Genomic DNA, 25,774 nt, shown 5'->3' on the forward strand with positions numbered 1-25,774 from the left:
TTCACTGTAAAGGAGAAACATATAGGTCAATCGGATAGCGAGATCCTTTGATACAAAGATACAAACATACATCCTGTTACTTGCATACAAGGATTTTTTAAAGTAGGCATATCTAAGGTGATGACAAATTGTTTTTTTTTGTTTTTTTTAATCTTACGACATTTGATAACAGTATAGATATACAGGGTGGGGAGGGAGGGGATATTGGACTGTAAATATTTATGACTGCTATCCAAAGTTTTATAAACACGATTTATCATTTGTTATTTCAAAAACGTTGGGTACTTTTAACAAATTTTGATTAGTTGGTGAAAAACTTGAGTGTTCAAACATTTTTACCTATAAGAAAATACCGGACCGTTCATAACCTTCTTAGAAATATTCTAAACCCAATATAATTTTTAATTGCAGAAAATTTTGAGGCAAAAATAATATTTTATGTATTTTCAAATTAACAATTTGTTCCTATTTATTTATTCCTTAATCCAAACTAAGACAGAGAGACATCTTTTTAAATAAGATATGCATATTTTTGATGGAAATGAAAAAATTTTTATACTATTTAGTTTTAACTGGAACTTGAAGCCAAAAAAAGTTTTATTTCTTCAGTTATTTTTTAAGCTGTATACTTAAAAGTTTTGCATATCTTTAAATTTCAAGTTTTCAAAAAAATATTAAAATTTTATGTGTTTATTTTTTAGTAAAAAAGCTAATCTATAAGTCGAAATGTCCGTCTGTCAGAGACAGAAAGAGGGAATCGTGATTTTCTCGGCTCCTATAAAAAATAGAGAACTGAAATTTTCAGAGATTACCTAATTATGTTAACATTCATATTTTCACCAAGTTTTATAAAGATTCGTCAATTGGTTGGGGTGCTAGATCGTTTCCTACATTTTTAATTTTCATGATTTTTTCAACTTCTATTCAAGATAGACAACTGAAATTTTCAAGGATTGAATACTTTCATATTCTGAATACTTTTAACAAATTATACAGAGATTTGCTTATTGGTTGGGGTGCTAGTTCGGTTCCTAGATTTTTAAGTTTTCATCATTTTCTTTACTCCTATTTGATATAGACGGTTGATATTTTTAGGGATTAAATAAGTTAACAATATATATAGTTCATTTTTTCCGGATATCAATCCATAATTTTTTAGCTTCGCTACTTGTGGATGTTGTCATCCTTGTTTTACATATAAACATTATACGTAAGTGAGATATGATGAAATCAATTTTCATAAATATGTTAAGGTTTATGTTAGAAACATGGATGACAACATCCATAAGAAGCGAAGCATGAAAATCTACTAAAATATCAAGAAAACCGATTGAGTTCTCCCTTTTTAAAAAGTATCACTTAGGTCCCAGTATGGTTTTAGACAATTTTGTTAGATTTAAGTCAAAGGATGGTTTTAGTCCAGTTTTCTGCCTTTCCTTACCTACCAATTCGAATAAAGATTCAATAAGTGGCAGGAGTGGAGCCGCCAGTTATTAAATCAAAAATGCTCAAAAATCAGGAGAATCTTTTATTTGTTCAAAATAAAGAATAGTTATTTATCACATCGTATTATAGACAGCTTTCCGCGGATATTAAACTGGTATTAATTTTATGACTTTTATTTTAATATTAGTGGAAAATTGTCTGTAATACGACGCTATATACAATTCCGTATGGCTGAGAAACGGTTCTAATCCAGCAGACTATAAGCTATACTGGAAATAAAATTCTTTTTCAAATGATTTTTTATCAAAATGAGAACATTTATTGCTTTTGATATCAATTAATAATCAGATAAGCTATCAAATTAGTTCCAAATTTTAAAAACTAATTTAATTCAATTTATGGAGATAACTCTACTCAATAATTAACTCTGTCTGTTTTTTTTTTAATAATTAGATTTCCATGGCTGTTTTTTATATACTAGCGGCTTCGCCCCTAAAGGCCTTTAGTGGCACTGTAAATGGGGTATTCCTGTCCAGTTTTTTGTTCCTAAACAAAAAACTGGACAGGAATATCATTCTCATTTAAACAAAAAACTCATTTTTTTATGCTAAAATGTGGTTTAATTTTGGTTTTTAATTTTCATTTATTTCCCGGCTATGATCATTTATATATATCCCTGATATCAAGTTTCTTTTAATAATTAATAAAAATTCAAAAATCTTCCAAAAAAATTTAAAATCTTCTAAAATCATACCAGGGATATAAATGAGATACCAGGGAAATAAATGAATATTTACATCCACTATTTAAGGGGTTGTTTATATGGGAATGTTTATTTTTTTATTTGAAATATCTAATTTGAGAAATAAGTCTCTATGCAAAGCGAGAATATTTTTTTTATAAATTGTGATTTCACTTGGGAGGGTGGTGGTACCTTGCCCCAAAATAGTTATAAACCTTCTCAGGACCTATGAAAATCTACACTGCAACAACTAAACATATCGGTTTAGCTGTTAGCGAGAACCTTCGGTACAAACAGACAGACAATCTGTTACTTTATTATAAGAATATCACTAAAATTTTTTGAAATGACTTTTAGAAACCAGTTAACATTGATTGTCTGACTAAATGTGTAAGAAGATTTCCGTGTATGTATGTTGCTTAGGATCTCACAAACTGCCAAATTTATCCTTTCCCCCTCCAAAAAAATATTACTAAAACCCAAGCATTTTAAGATATAAGACTACAGACAAAAATGTATGTACCCTTATGTAATATTTAATAGGTTTCTAAGCCAACGAATGAGATGACATGATTATAAATATTAGGGTACTATTATAATTTACATTCTAAAGTACCTCCCTTCCAAACAGAAATCGCCTTTAGAAAAATTGTTAGTATTATTTTTTCTTAATAAAATTTTTTTTTAAAGTGAGGATGGTCGACTTCTCAACATCTCCCCTTAAACATCAAGTGTTATTAAAGGCCTGAAGGGGCGTAGCCGCTAGTATATAATAAAGCACATATTAAACATAACTTGATGTATAAATCTATAATACAAAGTAGAATGATGTCTGTCTGTCTGTCTTTCTGTCTGTCTGTCTGTCTGTCCGTCTGTCCCTAAAGATCTCGGTAACCTATAAACCAATCTGATTCTACTCTTCAGGGTTTATACCTATTGGTCCTGTGGTGGTTTTGAGTTATTTTCTTGGGGGGGGGGGGGGGGGGAAGTGAAAATTTCTCCCCCCCCCCCCCAAAAAAAAAAAATTCTTGGGAAACTACTTCACATAAATTATTGGCGGTAGCACCAGAAATGGATTTTTTTCTCTTAAATTTAATTTTTTTTTTAAATTACCTTATTGGACAAAGCCCCTAGAGGCTATGGGCGAAGCCGCTAGTATATAATAAAGCACATATTAAACATAACTTGATGTATAAATATTAAAAGATTTAACAAGTGTAAATAAAATTATATTTCAGACATATGTTTATATAGACAAACAAGCACAAAAATGTCCATATGAAGGTGTGCAATTACATTTCAGGGATCTTAAGAGATAAGGGAATAGAAATAAATTATGACATCATACGATAAAATAACCAATGAGAGGTCAGCATAAATTTTACCATTGGTCAATTACAGTGTATACTGGCCTTTCATTGGCTATTCTATCGTATGACGTCATAATCTATGGAGGGACTTTTATATCTTCAAGTTTGGATGCTGCTGGATTGAACAAACCAATCATGATTCAATGAAGTACCCAAAATTTTAAGGCCTACCTACAGAAAACGTTTGTTGATACAGCACAGCATATAATTATAGAGATGCTAAACATCTTAATAAAATATATAATCCTATCCTTATAATAAAGTAACAGGATGTTTGTCTGTCTATTTGTGTGTACCGAAGGATCTCGCTAAACGCTGAACCGATCGGGCTCTCCTTAACAGGGTAGCTACTCATAGGTCCCGGGAAGGTTTAAAACTATTTTGGGGGAGGGTAACACAACCCTCCCAAGATAAATCACAAAAAAAATAATTTTTTTTTGACGCAAGAGACTTTAACGCAAAATAACAAGGTATCGTAGAGACTTGAACAAACAAAAAACATTTAAAGTACAACTAGAGGCCTCTAGGGGCATAGCCGCTAGTTTTTTTTATTAAGTAGTAACTAAGTAAAGTTTGTTGTCTGAAGCTTAAGATCTCGGAAATGGTTAATCTACTCGAATTACCTATTATTTTGCTTTTGGGTGGATTTGGGCTATTTATTATTCAATATCTCTCCTCTATGATAGGAGGTGAAGTACCTAGTATTCTCTTTCTTTTGTTTATTGACTGACTTTGAAATTTTTAAAACAAATTTTATAAATCTATATATAAAATAGAATTATTGCAAATAAATTTTCTGATAAGTTTTTTTGCTTATATAAATACATGAATTATGTGCAATAAAAGTTAAAAAACAAGGACAATTCTCTCTATTCGTTTCAACACTTTTAATTTACATCAGAGGCTACGCCCCCTTGAGGCCTCTAGGGGCACTTAGGAGAGAATGGGGGGGGGGGTGACTTAATTATAATATTTTAAATGAATCTTTTAAGGGGATTATATTTCCACAGGTGATTTCTCTTTGGAGGGTGGGGGTACCCTCCCCAAAAAAAGTTATAAACCCTTTCTGGAACTATGAGACACTTCACTGTAAAGGGGAACCGTATAAGATCCCTCGGTACAGATACACAGACACACAGATATATATCCTGTTACTTTTATATAAGGATAAGTATAAAATCTTTAAATTAACTATTTGAGTTTTCAAAACATTATTTAGTGGTTTATAATGCTTAGTCTTTGAGTAAGGGGGGGGGGGGGAAGTTCTGACACATTTGCGTAAACCTAGTATATAGGCTTTATCTTCGGACTGAGAGGATAGGTTATTAGGGATAAAATCATTCTTATATGATGAATTTTCCCAAGTTTTAAGATTTTTTGGATAGGCATTCAGGTTCCGGAGCTCCAGGCCTCCAGGTGGTCTCTGTACGGGTGTATGCATAGACGTACATATAGAGTACTTACTAATAGAGTAGCTGCCCCACTTAAATAAAAATTGCAATTTTTATGTCGAATTTAAATGACATCACCCACATATGTGCACTTGAGGGCAGGGATCTCAAGGAATAAGACAATGGACGATAAATTAACGTACATCTCCAATGATGATGAACACAATTACCCCATTCTGCAGATTAAGATTATTGTTTGAAAAAGTTTGGATACTACCAACCAAGATAACATGGTTAGCTATAAAACTTTGGGACCAGCATGTTTAACAGAAAAATCAGGGATTGGACAATGGATGGTAATTTAATCTTCCCCCCAATTCTTTAAGCTAGATAATGAATTTATCTTATACTATGAGTGCGTGGTAAAGATTTTTGCGCATGTTTTTTTTACAAAATTATTCCTACTATTCTAACAATTAGTCGAGCACCTAACATAGCAGCAGTAGAAACCTTTGGAATATATTCTGGTATAATCCCTTTCATGGCAACGCCTCTTATGGACGTTTCTTCGTATTTTCACAGCAGCTTATTTCCTATTTCTAGCCCATGCGGGGCCAATTGCCTAACCCTGAGGGGCAATCACCTAACATAACCTATAAAAAGCTACTGTGAAAATACGACGAAACGCCCCTTAAGAGGCGTTGCAACGAAAGGGACTATACCCAAATATTCATTTATGAAGCGGTGTTGGGCCGAAATTTGAACCTAGGTTCTGCACGACAACGAATTGATGCGCTACATGTTATGCCAAGAGAGATAGAGGGGACAATGGGCTGTTTACCTACCACACTAGTCCCCAAAGATTTATTGTAACTTTTTCTTTTTCGTTGGCTTGTCAACTTTGTGCAGTGACTTTTGATTGTTTTTTTTCAAGTTGAGTGTTTAAACGTTTCAACCACTAATCTTACGCTACTGAAGGGGTAATTTTATGTATCATCATTAGGGATGTACATCAATTTATCTGCCATTGTCTTATCCCTTTAGATCCCTGTACATACATGCTTGAATGTAAAGTTTATTTGCAAAGCAAACAAAATAAATAAGTATACAACAGTGTTACTTATATCTATCTTAAATAGATATACCAAGACTAGATGATTAATCCCTTGTTAGGACCAATAGGAGCACAGTGTAGGAACAATCCAACCACATTGTTGGTTAGAAATTGTTCAAATTGTTAATCTTTATCCAAGTCATCTAGGTAAATTAAGTATTGATTATTTTTAAAGTATATAAAGTCGCGAATATTAAGAGATTGAATCATTGCATTACATTTGAAAAATGCGGGCAACCGCCATTTTGTTGTTATTTATGATTTTTAGCTTCGCGTTTTATTGATGTTGTCATCCTTGTTTATGTTTATAGTTTGTAAATATTGACTTTATTTTTCAGACATCGGCTTAGGAACAAAAACATTACTGTAATATACTAAGGAGCGTGTTTGAGGGGGGGAGGGGAGATATCCCCCCCCCCCTAGCAAAGTTTGTTATAAACCTCAATTTAAAGCTTTACAAACAGTCTTAAAAAAACAGCCATGTGATGTCATAAAAATGAGGAAGGAGAGGAGAAGTGGGAAAGAAAACTCCTAAAAAAGGAGATGAATAATAACTCATCTTTATGACGTCACATTTTGTAAAGCTTCTTATTTTTTATATTTTTAGTATACCAATTTTTTTATAGTAAAAAAATTTACATGCGCTTCGCGCACTCCTCCCCTCCCGGCCCCACTCAAATGAAATCCTTTGCAGTTTGCACATGTAATGAAATAAGAGACAAGTTTTTACTATTATGTAATTATATTTTACTTAAAATGCATTGTTTTTCTTAAGCATTTAAAGATTAAATTTTAATCTCTGACATTTTTTGCAATATTAGCTTAAATCTAAATTGGTAAGAAAGACAATTTCATAAATAAATAATAACTACCTATCGCAAATCAAAACTATATTTTTTCAACAAAGGATAAAATATTCTTAAAAGCGAAGCTGATTGACCAGACAGACAGACAAACAAACACAGATATATAGAGTCTGAGCTTTTTAGGTTAATATTATTTAGAAGCCTTAACAAAAATATATCTGTTGCAAAACTTCTTAAATCGGGACATACTTTGCTTTGTGTATAACATTATGCTTAATCGAAAGAATCAATATTTAAAAATGCCTTTAATAATACAAGTGGAGATACCTATATACTTTTTGGGTAATGCCTTAGGAGTTACTATGCTTTCTTAATTACTAGCGGCTTCGTCCCTAGCCTCTAGGGGCTTTGCCCCAAGAGATGATCAAAAAAATTAAGGTGAAATTCGTAAAAGGACCAAGGAAATCTTCTGCAAAAAAAAGGACCAAGGAAATCTTCTGCAAAAAAAAGGACCAAGGAAATCTTCTGCAAAAAAAAAAAAAATAAAGGACCAAGGAAATCTTCTGCAAAAAAAAATAAGGGGGGGATTTTTTTTTTTTTTTTGGGGGGGGGTTGGGGGTGTCCCACCCTCCCAAGAAAATAGCCTAAAACCACCACAGGACCAGTAGGTATATACCCTGAAGAGAAGAATCCAATCGGTTCAGTGATTACCGAGCTTAAGCTTCAGACGGACGGACGGACGGACAGACATCATTCTACTTTGTATTATAAATAACTTTAAAACGTGTAATTATAAACGATAGAATAATTCTGTCTAACATATCTTTATTACCGATTAGAGCTTATAGTTACTTACGGACAGACCGACCATAATTGACAAAAAGCTTCGGTTTTAATAACAGGCCCATTTCATCTTAATACATAAGGCCTTCTTTTAAGAATTTTTGTAAACAAATTTTAATAGAAAAACTCAAGTTTGTAAGTATATTTGTATACATGAATATAAACATCAGATAAACAGTATATACAATAAACAAAAAGTGAGGTTGAAAAACAACTCCTGACTAAACTCTGTGCGCGCGCCATCCACAAACAAGGATGGCACATTAATAAAAATGCAGTTATAATTAATAATTACAGATTTATTTTTGACAATATCCACCAAAAAATTCTAATTTCAATAAATTGGTAATAAATTTATCGTTTGATTTGCATTTAGATTCATATGACAATTTAGCATAATCTACAAAGTGGAGCAACTCTATAAACATTACCAGAATCTCATTACGTCCATTTTATCAACTTTTTAAACAACAATTTATTGTATGATATTATTATCCTATTCATATGATTTTTAGAAAAATGATTCCTAGACAACAAGGTACAATACTAAAAGCAAATCATCTCTATAATAAAGTCTAAAAAATGTAGGCATGTCCTTAAACAGTATGCTGTAGTCAAGAAATTTTGCACCAATTCCTGCTAGCTTATTAAGTTCTGATACTCTACAAGAATTAATCTTCGTTTGTCCTACCAACTAATTTTTTAGCTTCCTCTCATGGATGTTGTTATCCTTGTATGAATTTAAAACAATAAATCCTTAGACGATTGAAAATAATATTAAATAAAAACCTTTTACATTTTAAGCAATATTTTGCAAGATGGCAATAAACTTTTTGTTCAAACTTAATAAGGATAAATGTCTGTTCGACCAGATGGGGAATTAGTTGAGCTACGCCTTTATGTATGTTGTCATCCTTGTTTAAAGGTCTAGATTAAATAGCCCTATATCTATAAAATGTCTGGGTGACCTTTTCATCTGCACATGACCACTCCCTGTTTCTTTTAAATCCAGGGAGGAATGGAGGGAGGGGACATTGTACTGGAAAAAATACTGGTACCCAAAGTTTAAAACTTTGGGTACTTTTGTGAAATCTTGATTCATTGGTTAAAAATGTCAGTGTCCAAAGTTTTCTGCCCTTTATTTTGATCTACTAAAGGGGTAATTTGGGGTATCATCATGAGGGTTGTACTGTACATCAAGTGTCTTATCCCTTAAGATCTTGCTAACTGCTGAACCGATTGAGTTATATACTATGGAAAAACTTTATAAAGCTCTTTGGATGTTTTTAATCTACAATAATTTTTAATTTATGTTTTAGGAAGGATTCTAGCTTTTTTCTGCCCTTGAAGCTAAAAGTTCAAAAATGAAAATACAAGCATCTAATAATACTTTGAAGAAATTAATTAACAATGTTAAATCATTTAAATAAGAAGAACAATAAAATATAATACAGGAATTATACAATTTTTACCGCAAGTATAAATATTTTTTTTTTCAAAATAACATTATGTAACTTTAATATAAACAAGGATGACAACATCCATAAAAGCGAAGCTCTGAAACGGTAGGACAAACGGACATTAACACCTGTATAATGTCAGAACTGAATAATCAGAATGCGAATGTATAAGAGTCAAAGCAAAATTCTAAGTAAATTATTTGAAAAACTGCTTGATACAGGATAATGATTATGGACATACTCACATTTTTAGGACTTGATTATAGAGTTGCTTCGCTTATAATATTGTACTTTGTTGTCCCAGGAATCAGTATACCAAAAATCAGACCAATCGGATAATTAGGTTACATACAAATTTGTTGTTAAAAATGTAAAAAAATCAACATGTTTAAAATGGACGTACGGACATTCTGGTAATGATTATAGAGTTGCTACGCTTTTTAACTCGTACCTAACTATTACAGGAATCACCATGCAAAATTTGAAATCGATAGGACAATTCTAACATGCCTAAATTAACAAAAAAAGCTATTTAAAAAAGTAAAAAAATCAACATGTTTAAAATGGACGTACGGACATTTTGGTAATGTTTATAGAGTTGCTACGCTTTCTAAATCGTACGTAACTACTAAAGGAATCACCATGCAAAATTTAAAATCGATAGGACAATTCTAACATGTCTAAATTAACGAAAAAAGCTATCCGTGACGGACGGACGGACGTACGGACGGACGTACGGACGGACGGACGTACGGACGGACCGACCCTAATTATAGAAAAGCTTCGCTTTTAAAAAGGGTAGTTATTAGACTATAAAAGTTGGAAAGATTTTTAATCAATATAATAGATTTGAAATCTGCATAAAATTTTAAGGATTTTTTATAAAATTCGTTTTTTATATAATTCTTTATTTAAAGGCGCAAATACGATTTAAGTTAATAAATTTTGACCAATAGGATAGCTGGATTGGAAACTACCTACGCTCTAATTGGTTGAATGATGTACGTCACTTAAGCTTCTCCAATCAGAGCGCAGATAGTTTTCAATCCACCAATCACAGATCTTAAAATTATTTAACTTAATTTGTATTTGCGCCTTTAAATAAAGAATTATATAAAAAACGAATTTTATAAAAAAAATCCTTAAAATTTTATGCAGATTTCAAATCTATTATATTGATTAAAAATCTTTCCAACTTTTATAGTCTAGTAGTTATATGTTGTTCAATGTTCGTTTTTTGTCTGTTTTATTGACCTTCGCTAATATGGATGTTGTCATCCTTGTTTAATTATATATCTTACAGAAATAAGTTATTTTCAAATGTCTATATCTAAATGTGTGCTTTTGACACGCCTATTATATCTATAATATGAAAAAAATATTCACTAAAAATACAACTTTTTGTATCTTATTTAATAATTAAAACAAGTAAAAATACTTACATTTATTCGCAGCAGATTAAATCACTTTTAATTTACTATAATGTTTGTAAACATTGATCACAAAAATTGCGCCAAATTTGCGCGTTTACGCACAAAATTCACTTAGAGATAATTACAATCCCAGTCATCAACTGAATAAGCTAGTACTACTACTAAAGCGAGCACACACACACACACACCCACACACACACACACACACACACGCACACACAGTCAGACGGGGTGTAACTACACACTCACACTCACGCCCAGTCAGACGGGGTGTACACACACACACACACGCACGCACATCCATTTAGCCGCACAGAGAGCCTATGCTTAGCGAAGCACAGAGTGGCCGTGTGTCAAAAATATTTTATTTTTTCGTCGAAAGTTACAAATTTTCGTATTCACAAAAAGAAAAATAAATGTAAAAAATAAGCAAAATAATCTTTTTAAAATATTAATAATTTTTATTGTTCAATGTGCGTTTAAATCAAATCATTTGGCATCTCTGCCAAGCAGTCTGTGGTGCGACAATACTAGGCTTGTATGTTATTATAGGCTGCATAGGGGAAGGGAGGTATACATAAGATGAAGATGAGGGGGGGGGGGAAGAAAACGCGGTAAATAATCAGTTTCAATGGGGGGAGGGGAAGGATTGCATAATTATCTGCAGGCGTGGGAGAGGAAATGGAAGGAACATATATGATAAAGGAAGTCATCCCCCCCTCCCCCTGAGGGGAAAAAGGAAGAAAGACATGGGCAAGGGGGGCTTTGATTTGTGCGTTGACTTGTGACTACAAAATTTCGGGGCTTTTCAAGACCGCACCCAAAAATTTCACCAAGTAACACAAACTTTAAACGTATGTATGTTTTATATGTACATTGTACATTTTGGATCCCACGGATTTTGCTTTGGTGCGGTACAGAAATTGGACAATGTTTTAATAAAAATAAGGGATCATTTATTGGGGTTGATTTTCTGTAATATTACAAATTTTAAGGTCCCGTTTTTAAACTGCCAAATTTCAAATTTGTCGGTTCTTAAAATTAAACATAGAAAACGATGAAACTTTGTTTTCTTCAGAATTTTAGATAATGTTCAATAATCAAGTAATAGTATATTCTTTCATGACCTCTGTTTTGTTAAGCTTCGCTTTTATTGATGTAAGAAAATAGCCTGAAACCACCACAGGACCAGTAGATATATTCTATGAAAAGTAGAAGAGACGGACAGACTTTGTATTATAGATACCGGGAGAAGAAATTAAAATAATATTCATGTAGTCTATGACTTATGCTAATTTTATGGAATAAATATATATTTATAATATATATGTTCAGATTAATTAATTTATAACAAGGATGACAACATCCGCAAGTAGCGAAGCTCAAAAATCGCAGATGGACACACAGACAAAGTGAGTTAAAGAGCAGATATTGGTTGTTCATAACATTAAAGTTAATAATCAATATGTTTTAAATGGACTTACGAACCTTATAGCAACAATTAGAGAGCTGCTACGCTTTCTAAATCATACCTAACTCCTAAAGGAATCACAATAACAAGTTTGAAACTGATAGGATAGTTTTAACAGGCTTAACTTCTTGTTATTGTTTTCCTTTTATGAACAATGTCATCCTGGTTATAAATAATTATTTCTGGATATGCCAATACTACACATTGCAAAATAATTTTCTGGTATAAAAACCAAAATCCAATTCACTTCAGGCGAATAAAGTTTCTTAATGGATTTATTATTACTTTCATACCAGAATTTCATGTTCTCTAATAAAGTGAAACATGTAGTGGGCTAAATGAACAATTCCCCCCATCCCCTCCCCTCCTAATGGATAAACAAACTGACCAATAAATGACAGAGGAAATAGCAACCTGGCTATATTTTAATGACAAATTTTTCCCCTGTCATAACATTCACGTATTTTCTTTCAAATTAATCAAAAACAAGAATGATATTGTCTGTAAGTTGCAGGGAGGGAGGAGACATTGCATTGTAAATTACCCCAGAGTTGTTTAACCACGTTATCTCATTCGTTGGCGTTAAAAACTATCAAAATTGATTGGTTGGTTCCAAAGTAGTAGTGACACAACTTTTCAACTAACAATTTTTATCTACAGAATGGGTAATTTTGTTTACAATCATTGGGAATGTATATCAATTTATCATCAATTATCCATTAAGATTCCTGGTAAGTAGCACAACAATAACAAGATGATCCTTGCTGGGATCTAAAGGGATAAGACAATGGCCGATAAATTTATATACATCCCCAATGATAATACACAATACTATTCCTTCTGTAGATAACAATTAGCTGTTGAAACCTTGGCACATTCAATTTATTGAGCAAACCAATCAAAATTCAATAAAAGTACCAGAAGTTGTTGAGCCAACTACTTGGAAAACTTATAAAACTTTGGGGACAAGTGAAATGAACATGGCCCATTGTTCCCTTCCTCCCTGTAATGCTTGACATTGTGTAAATGATGAAAAACAAAATTATCCCTTGCGCCAACGAACAAGAAAACGTAGTTATAAATGTTTGAGTACTAGTGTGAATTAAAAACTAATGTCCCTTCCCGACCTGTGTTAATCTGACGACTACGCAACAGGAAGAGGTCTTTTATCAGGGCAAAGTTGATACATAAAAGTTAATAAATAAAAAAACAAAGAGAGAGAGAGAGAGAGAGAGAGAGGGGACAACGGGCTTTTGATTAAACTAGCCCCCAAAGTTTTCATTAACGTTTTCATATTAACAACTTTGGGGGCTTTAGTAAATTTTGATTGGTTGATTCAAGTTAAGTGTTCAAACCTTTCAACCAATAATTTTAATTTACGGACGGGGTAATTTTGTGTATCATCATAGGGGATGTACGTCAATTTATCAATTTGTTGGTCATTGTCTTATCCCTATAGATCCCTGGCTAACAAATATCAACACTTGTAGAGTGTCAGCATTTAATATTAATCTATAAGACTAAACAAAATTGTACTTAAAATTGGTTCAAAATTGCTTAATTAAAAATACTGTCTAAAGACATACGTTTTTTTTATGACTTGATTATAAAGATGCTTTGCTTTTAACATTATACCTTGTTGTCCTAGGAAGCATTATTATAATAGTCTCGTGAATAGAATAAAAAAGTTGATGTCAAAATGTTTAAAGCTGACTTCAAAAAGACTATAGATTTTCTACGCTTATTTATTGTATGTGCAACTTTATGTTAGGTTAGTAAATAATAGATCGATTCTAACATGCATAAATTTACAATCAGAGCTTTCCTTCCGTAAGGATAGACAGACTGAATTATATTATAGACTAGAGTTGGCTCGATATAATTATCTCCCTATTGGCTAGTTTTCTATATGCATATCTATTTCTCAATAAATCTATTTTCCTCACCCGGCATTACTATCTAAAAGAAAGTAAATATTTAATAATCTAATTGATTTAAAAAGATTTTTTAAATTATATTTTTTTCTTTACATTACCATCACCAAAGGGTTAATGATGATGATTACAATTTTAGTTTAATATTTGAACACACAAAGTGTCGCCACAATCAACTTCTTTTAAAATAGAGTTTTCTTAAATTTATTATATTATAAATCTAAATTTTCTTTTTTATGATTAGAAATTAAATACATTGATATAAGGTAAATAGCAACATGAAATTAAAAAAAGGAATTTATTTTTAATATAGTAAAATAATGGGTCTTATCGTTCTGGGCAATGAGAGTTTATTATGGATTATTGGAGCACTATGAGTTTTAAACAAATATTTCTTGGAAAATTTGAGCTCGTTTATAGACATTTATTTCCTATATAGATCTGACATGGATCTTGAAGCAATTAAGCAGGCCGTTTTGTACGTGTTAAAAATTGGAAGATTTCATTAAATAAAAGTTATCGCAAATATACTTAGTAAATAAGATTCTCTTCTAAAAACAAGAAGAATTATATCTATATCAGATTTTTCAAAAAAGAGCATTCTTAATTTAATTACTTTTGTTTAAGGATTTAAATGAAGTAACAAGTTAGTTGTTTAAAAGATGACCTACAGCTTAAACTTTTTTTTTGTTTTTTTAAAAAAATCCTTGAAAAGTTTATTAAACACTTTGAAACAAAGTACCTACCATTTTGAGGAATTAAAAAAAAGTAATGTGAGGAGGGGAGAAAGGGGGGTATAGTTTTTGTTTGTTTGTTTTTACTACAGATTAGGCAAGGTTGGGTTATAGTGAAATGGGAAGCCCCAGAGGGTTAGAGACAAAATAATACGTAACATATCTATGTCTCTACGTAAAAAAATTGTTTTTTTTTTGTGATTTCTCTTGGGAGGGTGGTGATACCCACTTCCAAAATAGTTATAAACCTTCCCAGGACCTATGAGAAGCTACCCTGTTAAGGAGAACCTCATCGGTTCAGCTGTTAGCGATATTCTTCGGTACAGACAGACATACAGACAAACACACATCTTGTTACTTTATTATAAGGATTTGTTAAACTATACTTATTTACTTTGCCAATTGCTGTACAAAACGTACAAAGTACTAATGCCAATGTTTGTGCACTGGATTCAATAGGAAAATTTGTTAAACAGATTTAATTCAGAAAAATTTATAAAGATCCAGGGAGGGAGGGGACATTCTACTCAAATTACACTGGAACCAAAAGTTCAATAAACATGTTCTCGTTACCAGTAAAACTTTGGGGACATTATTAAATCTTCATTGAGTTGTGGTAATTTAGCAGTGCTCAAACTTTTACACCAATAATTTTAATGTATATGTAAAAGTAGTGAATTTTGTACAATACAATTTGGGATGTGCATCAATTTACGTTCATTGTCTTATCCCTTAAGATCCCTGATTTAATACAATTTGAACAAGTAGGGATAGGAAAACGGTCCTAAAACTTTTAAGCAATAATATGTATTGAGATTGAGATATGTCTTTTGGTACCACCATAATTTACATTACAATGTAATATCCCCCTGCCCCTCCCCCCTCGATCCACTGTTTAGAAAAACTTTAGAATTGATTGTCCTACGTCCCTGCACGTCGCACCAAGAAGGAAGAGGACATTCGACAATAAAATTTACTGGTACCCAAAGTTTCATAACAACGTTATCTATCTTATTCTTTACTTTAAAAACCTTGGGTACTTTGTGAATTTTAATTGGTTGTTTCGATACCAGTAGCATCCAAACATTTCAACCAATAATTCTAATTACAGAAGGGATAATTTTGTTTATAATCATTGGGGTTGCTCATCAATTTATTGTCCATTGTCTTATCCATTAAGATCCCTGGGATGGCACGCAACTCAACAGATTGCATAATTCTCTCTGATGAGCTGAATTTAAATTTCCGAATGTGTACACAGTTTCCTCGGTGTTTCCTCATCCTATGTCAATATTTACTACTAGATAAAAAAGCTTCAAACTTAAAAAAAATCTTAATTTTGAAAGTTTAAAAGTTTGGAGTTTTTTTAGCTAGTAGTAAATATTGAGATAGGATGAGAAAACACCGAGGAAACTGTGTACACATTCGGAAATTAAAAATTCAGTTCATCTTTTCTCTAACACAGCACTATGACCTTTTATGTGCAAAATTTCAGGGATCTTAAGGGATAAGACAATGGACGATAAATTGATGTACATCCCCATTGATAATGAGCAAAACTGACAATTCTTTACATTAGTTCAAAGCAAGCAACCAAAACCAACATGGAATTAATGGCTTCAAAACCGATTAATATCCGCCGGATTATAGCCTGTTCTCAGTTATACTGATAATTCATGTATAGCATCGTATTACAGACAGTTTTTTTAACAAATATTAAAATAAAAAGCATAACAATAATACTTGTTTTGTTTGACTGGGCCTTCGGCCCCTCGGGGCTAACAAAACTCGTTTTAATCTTAAAATTTTTCATTTCAATATCCACGGAAAGCTGTCTATAATAACTATTGATTATGTTAGTTAATTTTGTTCCACTCTAAGCCAAAGTGTTAAATTCAGGAAGCGTAAAAATACAATGAAAGAGATAAACATTCGTAGAACAAGGATTACAACAATTTTCATTGGTTAGTTCATTAAGTTGAGTGTCAAAACGTTTAAACCACACTAATTTTAATCCACGAAAGGGGTAATTTTGTGAATCATTATTGGGGATGTAATCAATCATCTGGACCTTTGTCTTTTAATCAATCCATTTAGATCCATGGTTCAAAGTCTTAAGAAATTATATCACAAATTTTTCATTTATTGACTTACTTTTCTTATAACATTATGCCCAATCGTTTAAATAATAAATAATAGATAATAGACTGAAATTTAGTTTTAAGAAAAAATTTTCGACTCAACTTAAAAAAATCTCTTGTATTACATTACTAACTAGTTTAAACATTTAAATTTATCTTTAACATATTTTTAAAAACAAAGATTAACTTTAATTAAGATTGGTCCGTCCGTCCGTAACTTAAATCAATTTTTGTTTAGTTAGGTATATTAAAATTGACCTATCAATTTTAAACTTTGAATAATGATTACTTTAACAGTTAGGTACGATTTCTGCATTTTAAGGGGTGAAAAAATAGCCTAAACCATCTCAAGGCTTAATTATAAAATAAAAATAGTCTAAAACCATCCCTGAAAATGTGACTATTCTCCGAAAAGAAGAACTTAATTAGTTCAGTAATAAAACTCTTCAAACAAAAAAAAACCTTACTACTTTTTGGAATAACTAGCGGATACGCCCCTAGAAGACTCTAGGGGCACTTAAGGAGGGAAGAAAGTTATACCTTTGATTTAAATTTTTGGAAAAGAAAAATTATTTTTTTTGGTGGGGTGTTCTCAATTTTTTTGGAGGTTGAAGATATCCTCCCCAAAATAGCTAAATTCCCTGGACCTATAAGAAGCTTTACTGTAAAGCAGAACCATATCGGTTCAGCGGTTAGAGAGATCCTTTGCTACTTTATATTATAGGATATCATTAATGTTAATAAGTCAATCAAATCACAAGAAAGTTTAAGGTAGGGTTGTGCCAGATACTTTTTTGGCCGGATACTGGATACCGGATATACAGCTGGTTTCTGAGGCCGGATATCCGGTAACGGGCCAATATCCGATATCCGGCAAATTACTGGAAATCAGGCCGGATAGAAGGATATCCGGCATTAAAATCAGCCGGATATCAGGTATTCGGATAGTTTCAATATCTGGTATCCAGCCGGTTATTAAAAATGGCCGGACATCCGGCCCAATCCTAGTTTTAGATCCAGAAAAGTTTGATATTTATATCTATATTTTGGGGAAAGAACCTCCATTTTTTTCCCAAAGTAAAAAGCTTCCCCCTCCCCATCTTTAAAGTGCATTTAGAGGCCTCTAGGGGCGTCGCTTCTAGTGTTAAATATTAAACTTTATTGCATGCATATTATTTGTTTATAAAATAAAAATAAATATTTACTTTTTTGTTATAAATAAGTGCAAATATTACATATATAAGAGTAATATGATATTATATAAATCTATCTGTCTATTACTGAACCGATATGGTTCTCCTTTATAATAAAGCTTTCTATAGGTCAGGGAATGTTTATAAGTATTAATGGGTAGAGTACCTCCACTCTACCAAAATTATCATTAAAATTGTTGGTTGAAATGTTCGGACACAACTAGTTTTAATCCAGCGAATGATCTGAAGTGTTAAGCATCATAATAATTTACAGTCACCTTTTCTCCTTTTATATTTGTAAAATCAAATAAGAAAAGTGAATAATATAATTGGATGATTAATTTTTCAGTTTTCACAATAATTGGTCGTGTTATTATATAACGACTTTGTAACATAAACTTTATGACATAATCTGTAAAACTTTAATTCTCGTAAATTTTTTAAAAATTTTAATATAAAAATGCGCAATAATTCAAAAACAATATATTTTCTCGTATTCATTCGAATCCGGTGGATAGGAACCGGTTCTCATCCATACGAAAAAACTATGTCTAGCATCGTATTATATCCAGTTTTCTACGAATATATAATGTACAATCATAAGATTAAAACCAGTTTTTTAGCCGGTGCCTTCGGCACCACGGGGCTAAAAAAATAGTTTTAATCTTATAATTGTACATTCTATATCCGCGGAAAGCCGTTTATAATACGATACGAGAAATAACTATTAAGTATTTTTTTCGTGCGAAGTTTCTCTGTAATCAACTTTGTCCGTCAGTCTGTCTTTCCGTAACGCTATGGGGGTAATTTGTATTCTCTGCTACTATTTTCCAAAGATAATCCATCTTATAATTTACTTGGTCCGCCGGTCTGACGGTCATGCTACAAAAACTATATATAATCACTTTGCGTAAGCCTAAGAGTAGCTAAAATAAAATTTTTCCCCCCACCACCCCATTTGACATAAGCTTTTTTTCAAAAACAAATCTTGGTTGGTCCGTCCGTTTATAACGGTTAGCTTTTTTAGTAAATTTAGACATGTTAGAATTGTCCTATCGATTTCAAACTTTGTATGGTGATTCATATAACAGTTAGGTATGCTTTAAATAGCGCAGCAACTCTATTTTCGTTACTGGAATGTCCGTACTTCCAAATGAAACATGTTGATATTTAGTAGTCTTTTAGACAACAAATTGTTATGTGATTTAATTATCCTATTAACTGTTTTTGTAATAATGATTTCTACTACAACAAGGTACTATGGTTTATGCGAAGCATCTCTATAATCAACTATTAAAAATGTGTTAATGTTCGTTTGTCCTACCGTTTCAAAGCTTCGCTTTTATGGAAGTTGTCATCCTTGATTTTTAATATAGATATATAAAATAACCATGCGAATCATGGCAAATCTCTAATATATCATAGTATAAATGTACCTGGCCCCAAAAAGGACCTAAAAGTTTGCAGACATTTGCTGTCATTAGAATAAGGTTGGAACGAATTGACCTACCCTGAAAATGGAAATAAATCCTACCTGTATGGGCCCCAATGAAGTAGCCTAGCTTTCCAGGACTTGGCCGTTCAGCAGATGGTATACTCTTTATATTACACAGGTCTTCATACTAAAATATCAACAATTATATCTATACATATATATATATTATTTATGTTTCTATCTTTCTATCTATCTATCTATCTATCTATCTATCTATCTATCTATCTATCTATCTACCTATCTATCTATCTATCTATCTATCTATCTATCTATCTATCTATCTATCTATCTATCTATCTATCTATCTATCTATCTATCTATCTATCTATCTATCTATCTATCTATCTATCTATCTATCTATCTATCTATCTATCTATCTATCTATCTATCTATCTATCTATCTATCTATCTATCTATCTATCTATCTATCTATCTATCTATCTATCTATCTATCTATCTATCTATCTATCTATCTATCTATCTATCTATCTATCTATCTATCTATCTATCTATCTATCTATCTATCTATCTATCTATCTATCTATCTACCTTGTTAATCTGTGTCTGTAGACAGGCGGCGATGCTTGTCTCGCCTAGAACCGCTTCCTCAACCCGTTCCACGCCAAACTTTCGCCTTTACAATGTTCCATAAATGATTTTTGCAAATAGTCTTTTTAAGTAGTGTAGTAATTCAGATATCTAAAGGGATAAGACAATGGCCGATAAGTTAATGTACATCCCAAACGATGTTACACATAACTACCCCTTCTGTAGATTACAATTAGTGGTTAAAACGTTTAGACACTCAACTTAATGAACCAACCCATCAAAATTCATTAAAAGTTCTTCAAGTCAACGAAAATCAAACGTTATTGTAAAACTTTGGGGACTAGTGTAATAAACAGGCCAATATTCCCACCCTTACTGGTAACGACCTGGATATCCAACAGAGAATGGGATACATCATTGGGTCTTTTTTTGGTTATTCTCTGAATTCTAAATCTTTCTAAATAAAGTCTTTGATTACGTGGCTAACCGTTTTATGGACAACCAACTGTGCCTGTTTTTTGGCCAAGACATACCATCAGTTGGAACCATTAGAATTTATAAGTGCAGAAATGTATGTCAATCTATCTATCTCATTACTGTATTGCAATTTTCCAGCTATTTCTTAATTATTCTCAAAAAACGCGCGGCTAGAGCTAACTACACAGTAAGAACACACTTCTTTGTAGAAAATATATTTCGCTTTATTTAAGCCTTCTCAATTCTAATTGTTTGAGAGTTTATGTACAAATATTGTAAGCTTTTTGTTGCTGCGCTACTTATTACCTAACATTATTGTCCTTGTACTTATCTTTAGAGATGAAGTTGCAATAAAGTTCAATAATGTCTTTTTAGGGTAAAGGTGCCCATTCTTTACAAAATTTTCAAGACTCGTATTCAGGGAGGGAGGAGACTTCAGGCTGTTCATTACACTAGTCCCCAAAAACTTATAATAACGTTTTTTGTATTTGTTGGCTCAACAACCTTATTGAATTTTGATTAGTTGGTTCATTTAGTTGAACGTCCAAACTTTTCAACCACTTTTATTAAAATATGTTGATGGATTAATTTCCTGATCAGATGACGCATTGAGAACTGATTTCTAGCGCTGGAAGTCATCATGCTTGTCCATGTTTGCCGCGTGTTCTAAAACATATTGGTTCATAAGGTAGCTGTCTTTAGTGCCCTAGGAAAATGGGAATAGATGTCACCGCTTTTTGCCTACCTATTATAGTGACGTCATAGTAGAGGGAAAGAGAAAGGGATTGGGGAAAGAAGCTCTCTAGTATAGGGTATTTCTTGACGTCCACAGAATAGGTAGGCCAAAAGCAATTACATCTATCACTATTTTGATAGGGCACTATAGACAGCTACCTTATGGACCAAATATCTAAGCAACAAAGATAAAAATGAACAGTATACTGTAATACATTAATAAGATCTTGTGAAATGTTCAGTACATGTCATGTTGAACTATTACATAAAATAAATATAAAAGTATGGGTTATAGTCCCTTTTGTGGCAACGCTCCTTAAGGGGTTCTTCTTCGTTTTTTCACAGTAGTTTTTCCTCCTATTTCTAGCCCCTGCGGGGGGCTTTAACCCTGCGGGGCCAATTGCCTATCCTGTGGGGCAATCACCTAACCCAATATAAACTAACCTAACATCAAAAGACATTTTAAAAATACGACGAATCGCCCCTTAAGGGGCGTTGCCACGAAAGGGACTATCTCAAAAGTATTCTATCTAGTATATTACATCTACGGTGCTTTTCCTAAAAGTTCCTATAGGGCACAGAACCCCCCACCCCCCTTATTTTAAATTCTTTTTAAACGTCAAATAAAATCATCATATACGTGCATTACTAGGAACAGAGTGACATAAATATCATAATTATAGAGTGAATAGATTATTACATTAACAAATACTTTTATGTATCCTAAATGCAGGTTTTTGGCTGTTTTAATTGCAAGTAAGCTAAACCTAAAAAAAACTCTGCCAAAATATGTTACTCCTTCCTAACCCCATAATAATACATAAACCTTCTATAGTGTATTGATTTATATAAGCACTACAGACAGACAAACCAATTAAGAGTAGCTCAGCTACTAACAAGTACAACTCTAACCTCTGGGTCAGCTATAGCATTGAGATGGTCAGCGGTCAGCCTGTAGCCTAGCTCAATGTACTCGTGGTTGTGGCCGTGCCCGTGAAGGTCCATTAACAGCACCCCAGGTACAAAATTTGACAGGGTTTTGCACGAATCTAAAAAAAATTAAGTTTGAGTGTCCAAACGTTTTAACCACTAATTCTAATCTGCAGAAGGAATAATTTTGTGTATCATCATCGGGGATGTAAATCAATTTATCGGCCATTGTCTTATTCCTTCAGAAATATCATTAGCATCTATCTAGCTATACATTTACTTCATTCTAGCAAAACACATATATCATTAATAATTCTTAGTTCCATTCTTAAAATCTTTTTAAAAGCGAAGCTTTTCTATAATTAGGGTCGGTCCGTCCGTACGTCCGTCCGTCCGTACGTCCGTCCGTCCGAGATAGATAGCTTTTATTCGTTAATTTAGGCATGTTAGAATTATCCTATCGATTTCAAACTTTGCATGATGAGTCCTGTTGGAGTTAGGTACGATTTAGAAAGCGTAGCAACTCTATAATCATAACCAGAATGTCCGTATGTCCATTTTAAACATGTTGATTTTTCAACTTTTTTAACAACAAATTTTTATGTGATCTAATTATCCGTTTGATCTGATTTTTGGTATATTGATTCCTGGGACAACAAAAATCAATATTATAAGCGAAGCAACTCTATAATCAAGCCCTTAAAACGTAAGTATGTCCATAAACATTATCCTGTATCAAGCAGTTTTTTCAACAAATTTACTTTCAATTTTGCTTCGACTCTTATACTTTTATATTCTGATGATTCAGTTTAGACACTATACAAGTGTTAATGTCCGTTTGTCCTACCATTTCCGTGCTTCGCTTTTAAGGATGTTGCCATCCTTGTTCTATAAGATTTTCTATAATTGGTATCAGTCCGTCCGTCCGTAACGATTAGCTTTTTTGTGTAATGGGCAGCTCTTTTTTTTAAATTTAGACATTTTAGAATAGCTTAATCAATTTCAAACTTTGCATGATGATTCCTATAACGGTTAGGTACAATTTAGGAAGCGTAGCAACTCTACAAGCATACCTATAAAGTCCATTTAAAACATGTTTTTAACAACAATTCTATATGTGTCATAATATCCTATTCATCTGATTCTTGGCTTACTGATTCCTATTACATCAAGGTAAAATGTTTTAAGAAAAGCATCATAAAATGAAGTTCTAAAAATGGAAGAATGTCCTTAAACAATATGCCGTATTTAGGCTGTTTTGAATTACTTACAATTTTGCTTACACTCATACATTTAAATTATGCTTATTAAGTTCTGACACTATTTTGAGTTTTAATGTTCGTTTGTCCTCCCGTTTTAGAGCTTTACTTTTATAGGTGTTGTCATCCGTGTTACAAACAAAAAGTAGTCTTGTCGTACAAATATTAATGAATCTCTAACTATTTATCATTTCTTAAATACTTGTGCGATGTTCAAATCATAAAATAAATAGAAAAGATTTTGAAGGTTTGGTTACGTTGTATATTTGAAATGAAGGTAATTTCCTCGTAAGGTAATTTCCCCGGTAGAACTATAAACTCCCCTAGCCTGCCTAGCCGCGGCGCTCGGCTCCCTAGCCTATAACCTAACCTAACCTAAAATAGTTGTTTTTTTGGTGGGGGGGGGGGGGGTACTAAAATTTTTCAAAATTGAAAAAAAAACTGCTGAACCAATAAGGGTTCTCTTTTACAATTTAGCTTCACAGAGGTTCTGGAAAGGTTTATAACTATTTTGGGGACGGGTACCACCACCCCCAAGAGAAATCGGCCCCGGAAAAAATTTCCACCACAATAATCTGGATACCCATGATTTAGTCATAAAATTCTTAATGTTATAATTTTTCTATCAAATTAAAAATTTGCATGATGATTCCTGAAACAATATGATATAACCATGAAAGCGTAGCAACTATATAATCATTACTAAAGAGTCAGTATATTTATTCTCCTCTATTAATTAAAAATATTTCTCATAACTAACTTTCTTTTTAAAACTCAATAATTGCTTCCTTACACCTTTTATCCTCAAATATTTATATTTACGTTATTAGAAGGAAAAGAGGGCGTGCTGCCGAGCCCTGCTTACAGTATACATAAAGACATAATGTTTATATTTTCAAATTTTGTAAAAACAAATAGTACTTTACAATTTTTGTTAGGTTTTAAATACAGTCTTACAAAAACACAACATAATTTTTAGTCATAAAAAATTGTAAATAATACAATAATACGATAAATTGATGTACAACCCCAATAATGATACACCAATTACCCCTTTTGTAGATTAAAATTGGTAGTTAAAATACTTTTAAACTTATTGAACTAAACAATCAAAATTCACTAAGGTCCCCAATGTTGATAAGCCAACGAATAATAGAACGTTATTTAAAACTTTAGGGACTAGTGTAATAAACAGTCCATTGTCCCCTCTATCTCTGCCAATATTAGTACAGATCAGAGAAAGAGGGCTGTTTATTACACTAGTCCCCAAAGTTTTATAATAACGTTATCTTATTCGTTGGCTTAGCAACATTGGGGACCTTAGTGAATTTTGATTGTTTAGTTCATTAAGTTTAAAAGTGTTTCAACTACCAATTTACTGAATTTTGATTAGTTGTCTCATTAATAAGTTAAGTGTTCAAGCGCTTCAACCAATAATTTTAATCTACAAAAGGGGTAATTTTGTGTATCATTATTGGGAATGTACATCAATTTAAGTTCATTGTCTTATCCCTTTAGATCCCTGAGTAAAGATAGACGGACAGACCAAGTAAGTTGTAGAGTTGATGTTGATTTGCCAGTAAATCTTCACTTAAAATTATATTTTCTCTATAGAATTTCATTGGCTCCCAGAGTATAGCTGATAGACCAACGAACAATGTAATGGACAAGAATTGGAATCCTCTCTCATAATCAGGCTGTATCTTAGATAGCAGCCGGGTAAATTGAATTTCCCTAAGCTGTTACGGACGGAAAATTGGCAAAATTGTGCCACCACTCTTTTTTACAATTTTTGTTAACTCATGTTAGAGTTTTGTTGAAGGCGGTTTCCAAAGTCATGCTGTTACAGCTGTATAACAGAACTTTAGCAGGCAAGATGAGGCACAAACTCTACTGTGACAATAGTCTGATATAATTGTCGTGGAACCAGATTTAAAAATGACGCAACATTGCAGTTCCGCTGAAGTTTGCCTAGTTGCAGGGAGGGAGGGGACATTGGACTGTAATTTACACTGGTACCCAAGGTTTTATAACCTTGGATACTTTGTACATTTAGTTGAGGGTACAAACGTTTCAACTAATAGTTTAAATCCACAGAAGGGTAAACTTTTTCTATATTATCTTTGGGGTCGTACATCAATTTATCACCTACTGTCTTATCGCTTAAAGCAGTCTTTTTAGCATGGATGGACAAATTTCTTAAATCATCAAATTATATTTTAATCACTTGCAGCTACGCGCCTAGAGGTAT

General features: G+C 32.4%; 1 protein-coding gene across 1 annotated transcript in view; it reads right to left on the bottom strand.

The window, feature by feature from the left end:
* LOC145319641 (uncharacterized) overlaps positions 1 to 25,774 on the bottom strand; it is a 98,214-nt gene that overhangs the window by 56,906 nt on the left and 15,534 nt on the right. The window contains exons 7-10 of the mRNA XM_080161912.1: positions 22,247 to 22,383; positions 21,191 to 21,265; positions 20,123 to 20,206; positions 19,613 to 19,700 (exon numbers count right to left, since the gene is read on the bottom strand). Coding sequence (XP_080018038.1) covers positions 19,613 to 19,700; positions 20,123 to 20,206; positions 21,191 to 21,265; positions 22,247 to 22,383 — 384 coding nt within the window. The remainder of the gene's footprint in view (positions 1 to 19,612; positions 19,701 to 20,122; positions 20,207 to 21,190; positions 21,266 to 22,246; positions 22,384 to 25,774) is intronic.

The sequence above is a fragment of the Acartia tonsa genome, chromosome 5 (genome assembly GCF_053477335.1).
Source record: "Acartia tonsa isolate MP-2025a chromosome 5, ASM5347733v1, whole genome shotgun sequence".
In the NCBI taxonomy this organism is placed as follows: Eukaryota; Metazoa; Arthropoda; class Copepoda; order Calanoida; family Acartiidae; genus Acartia; species Acartia tonsa.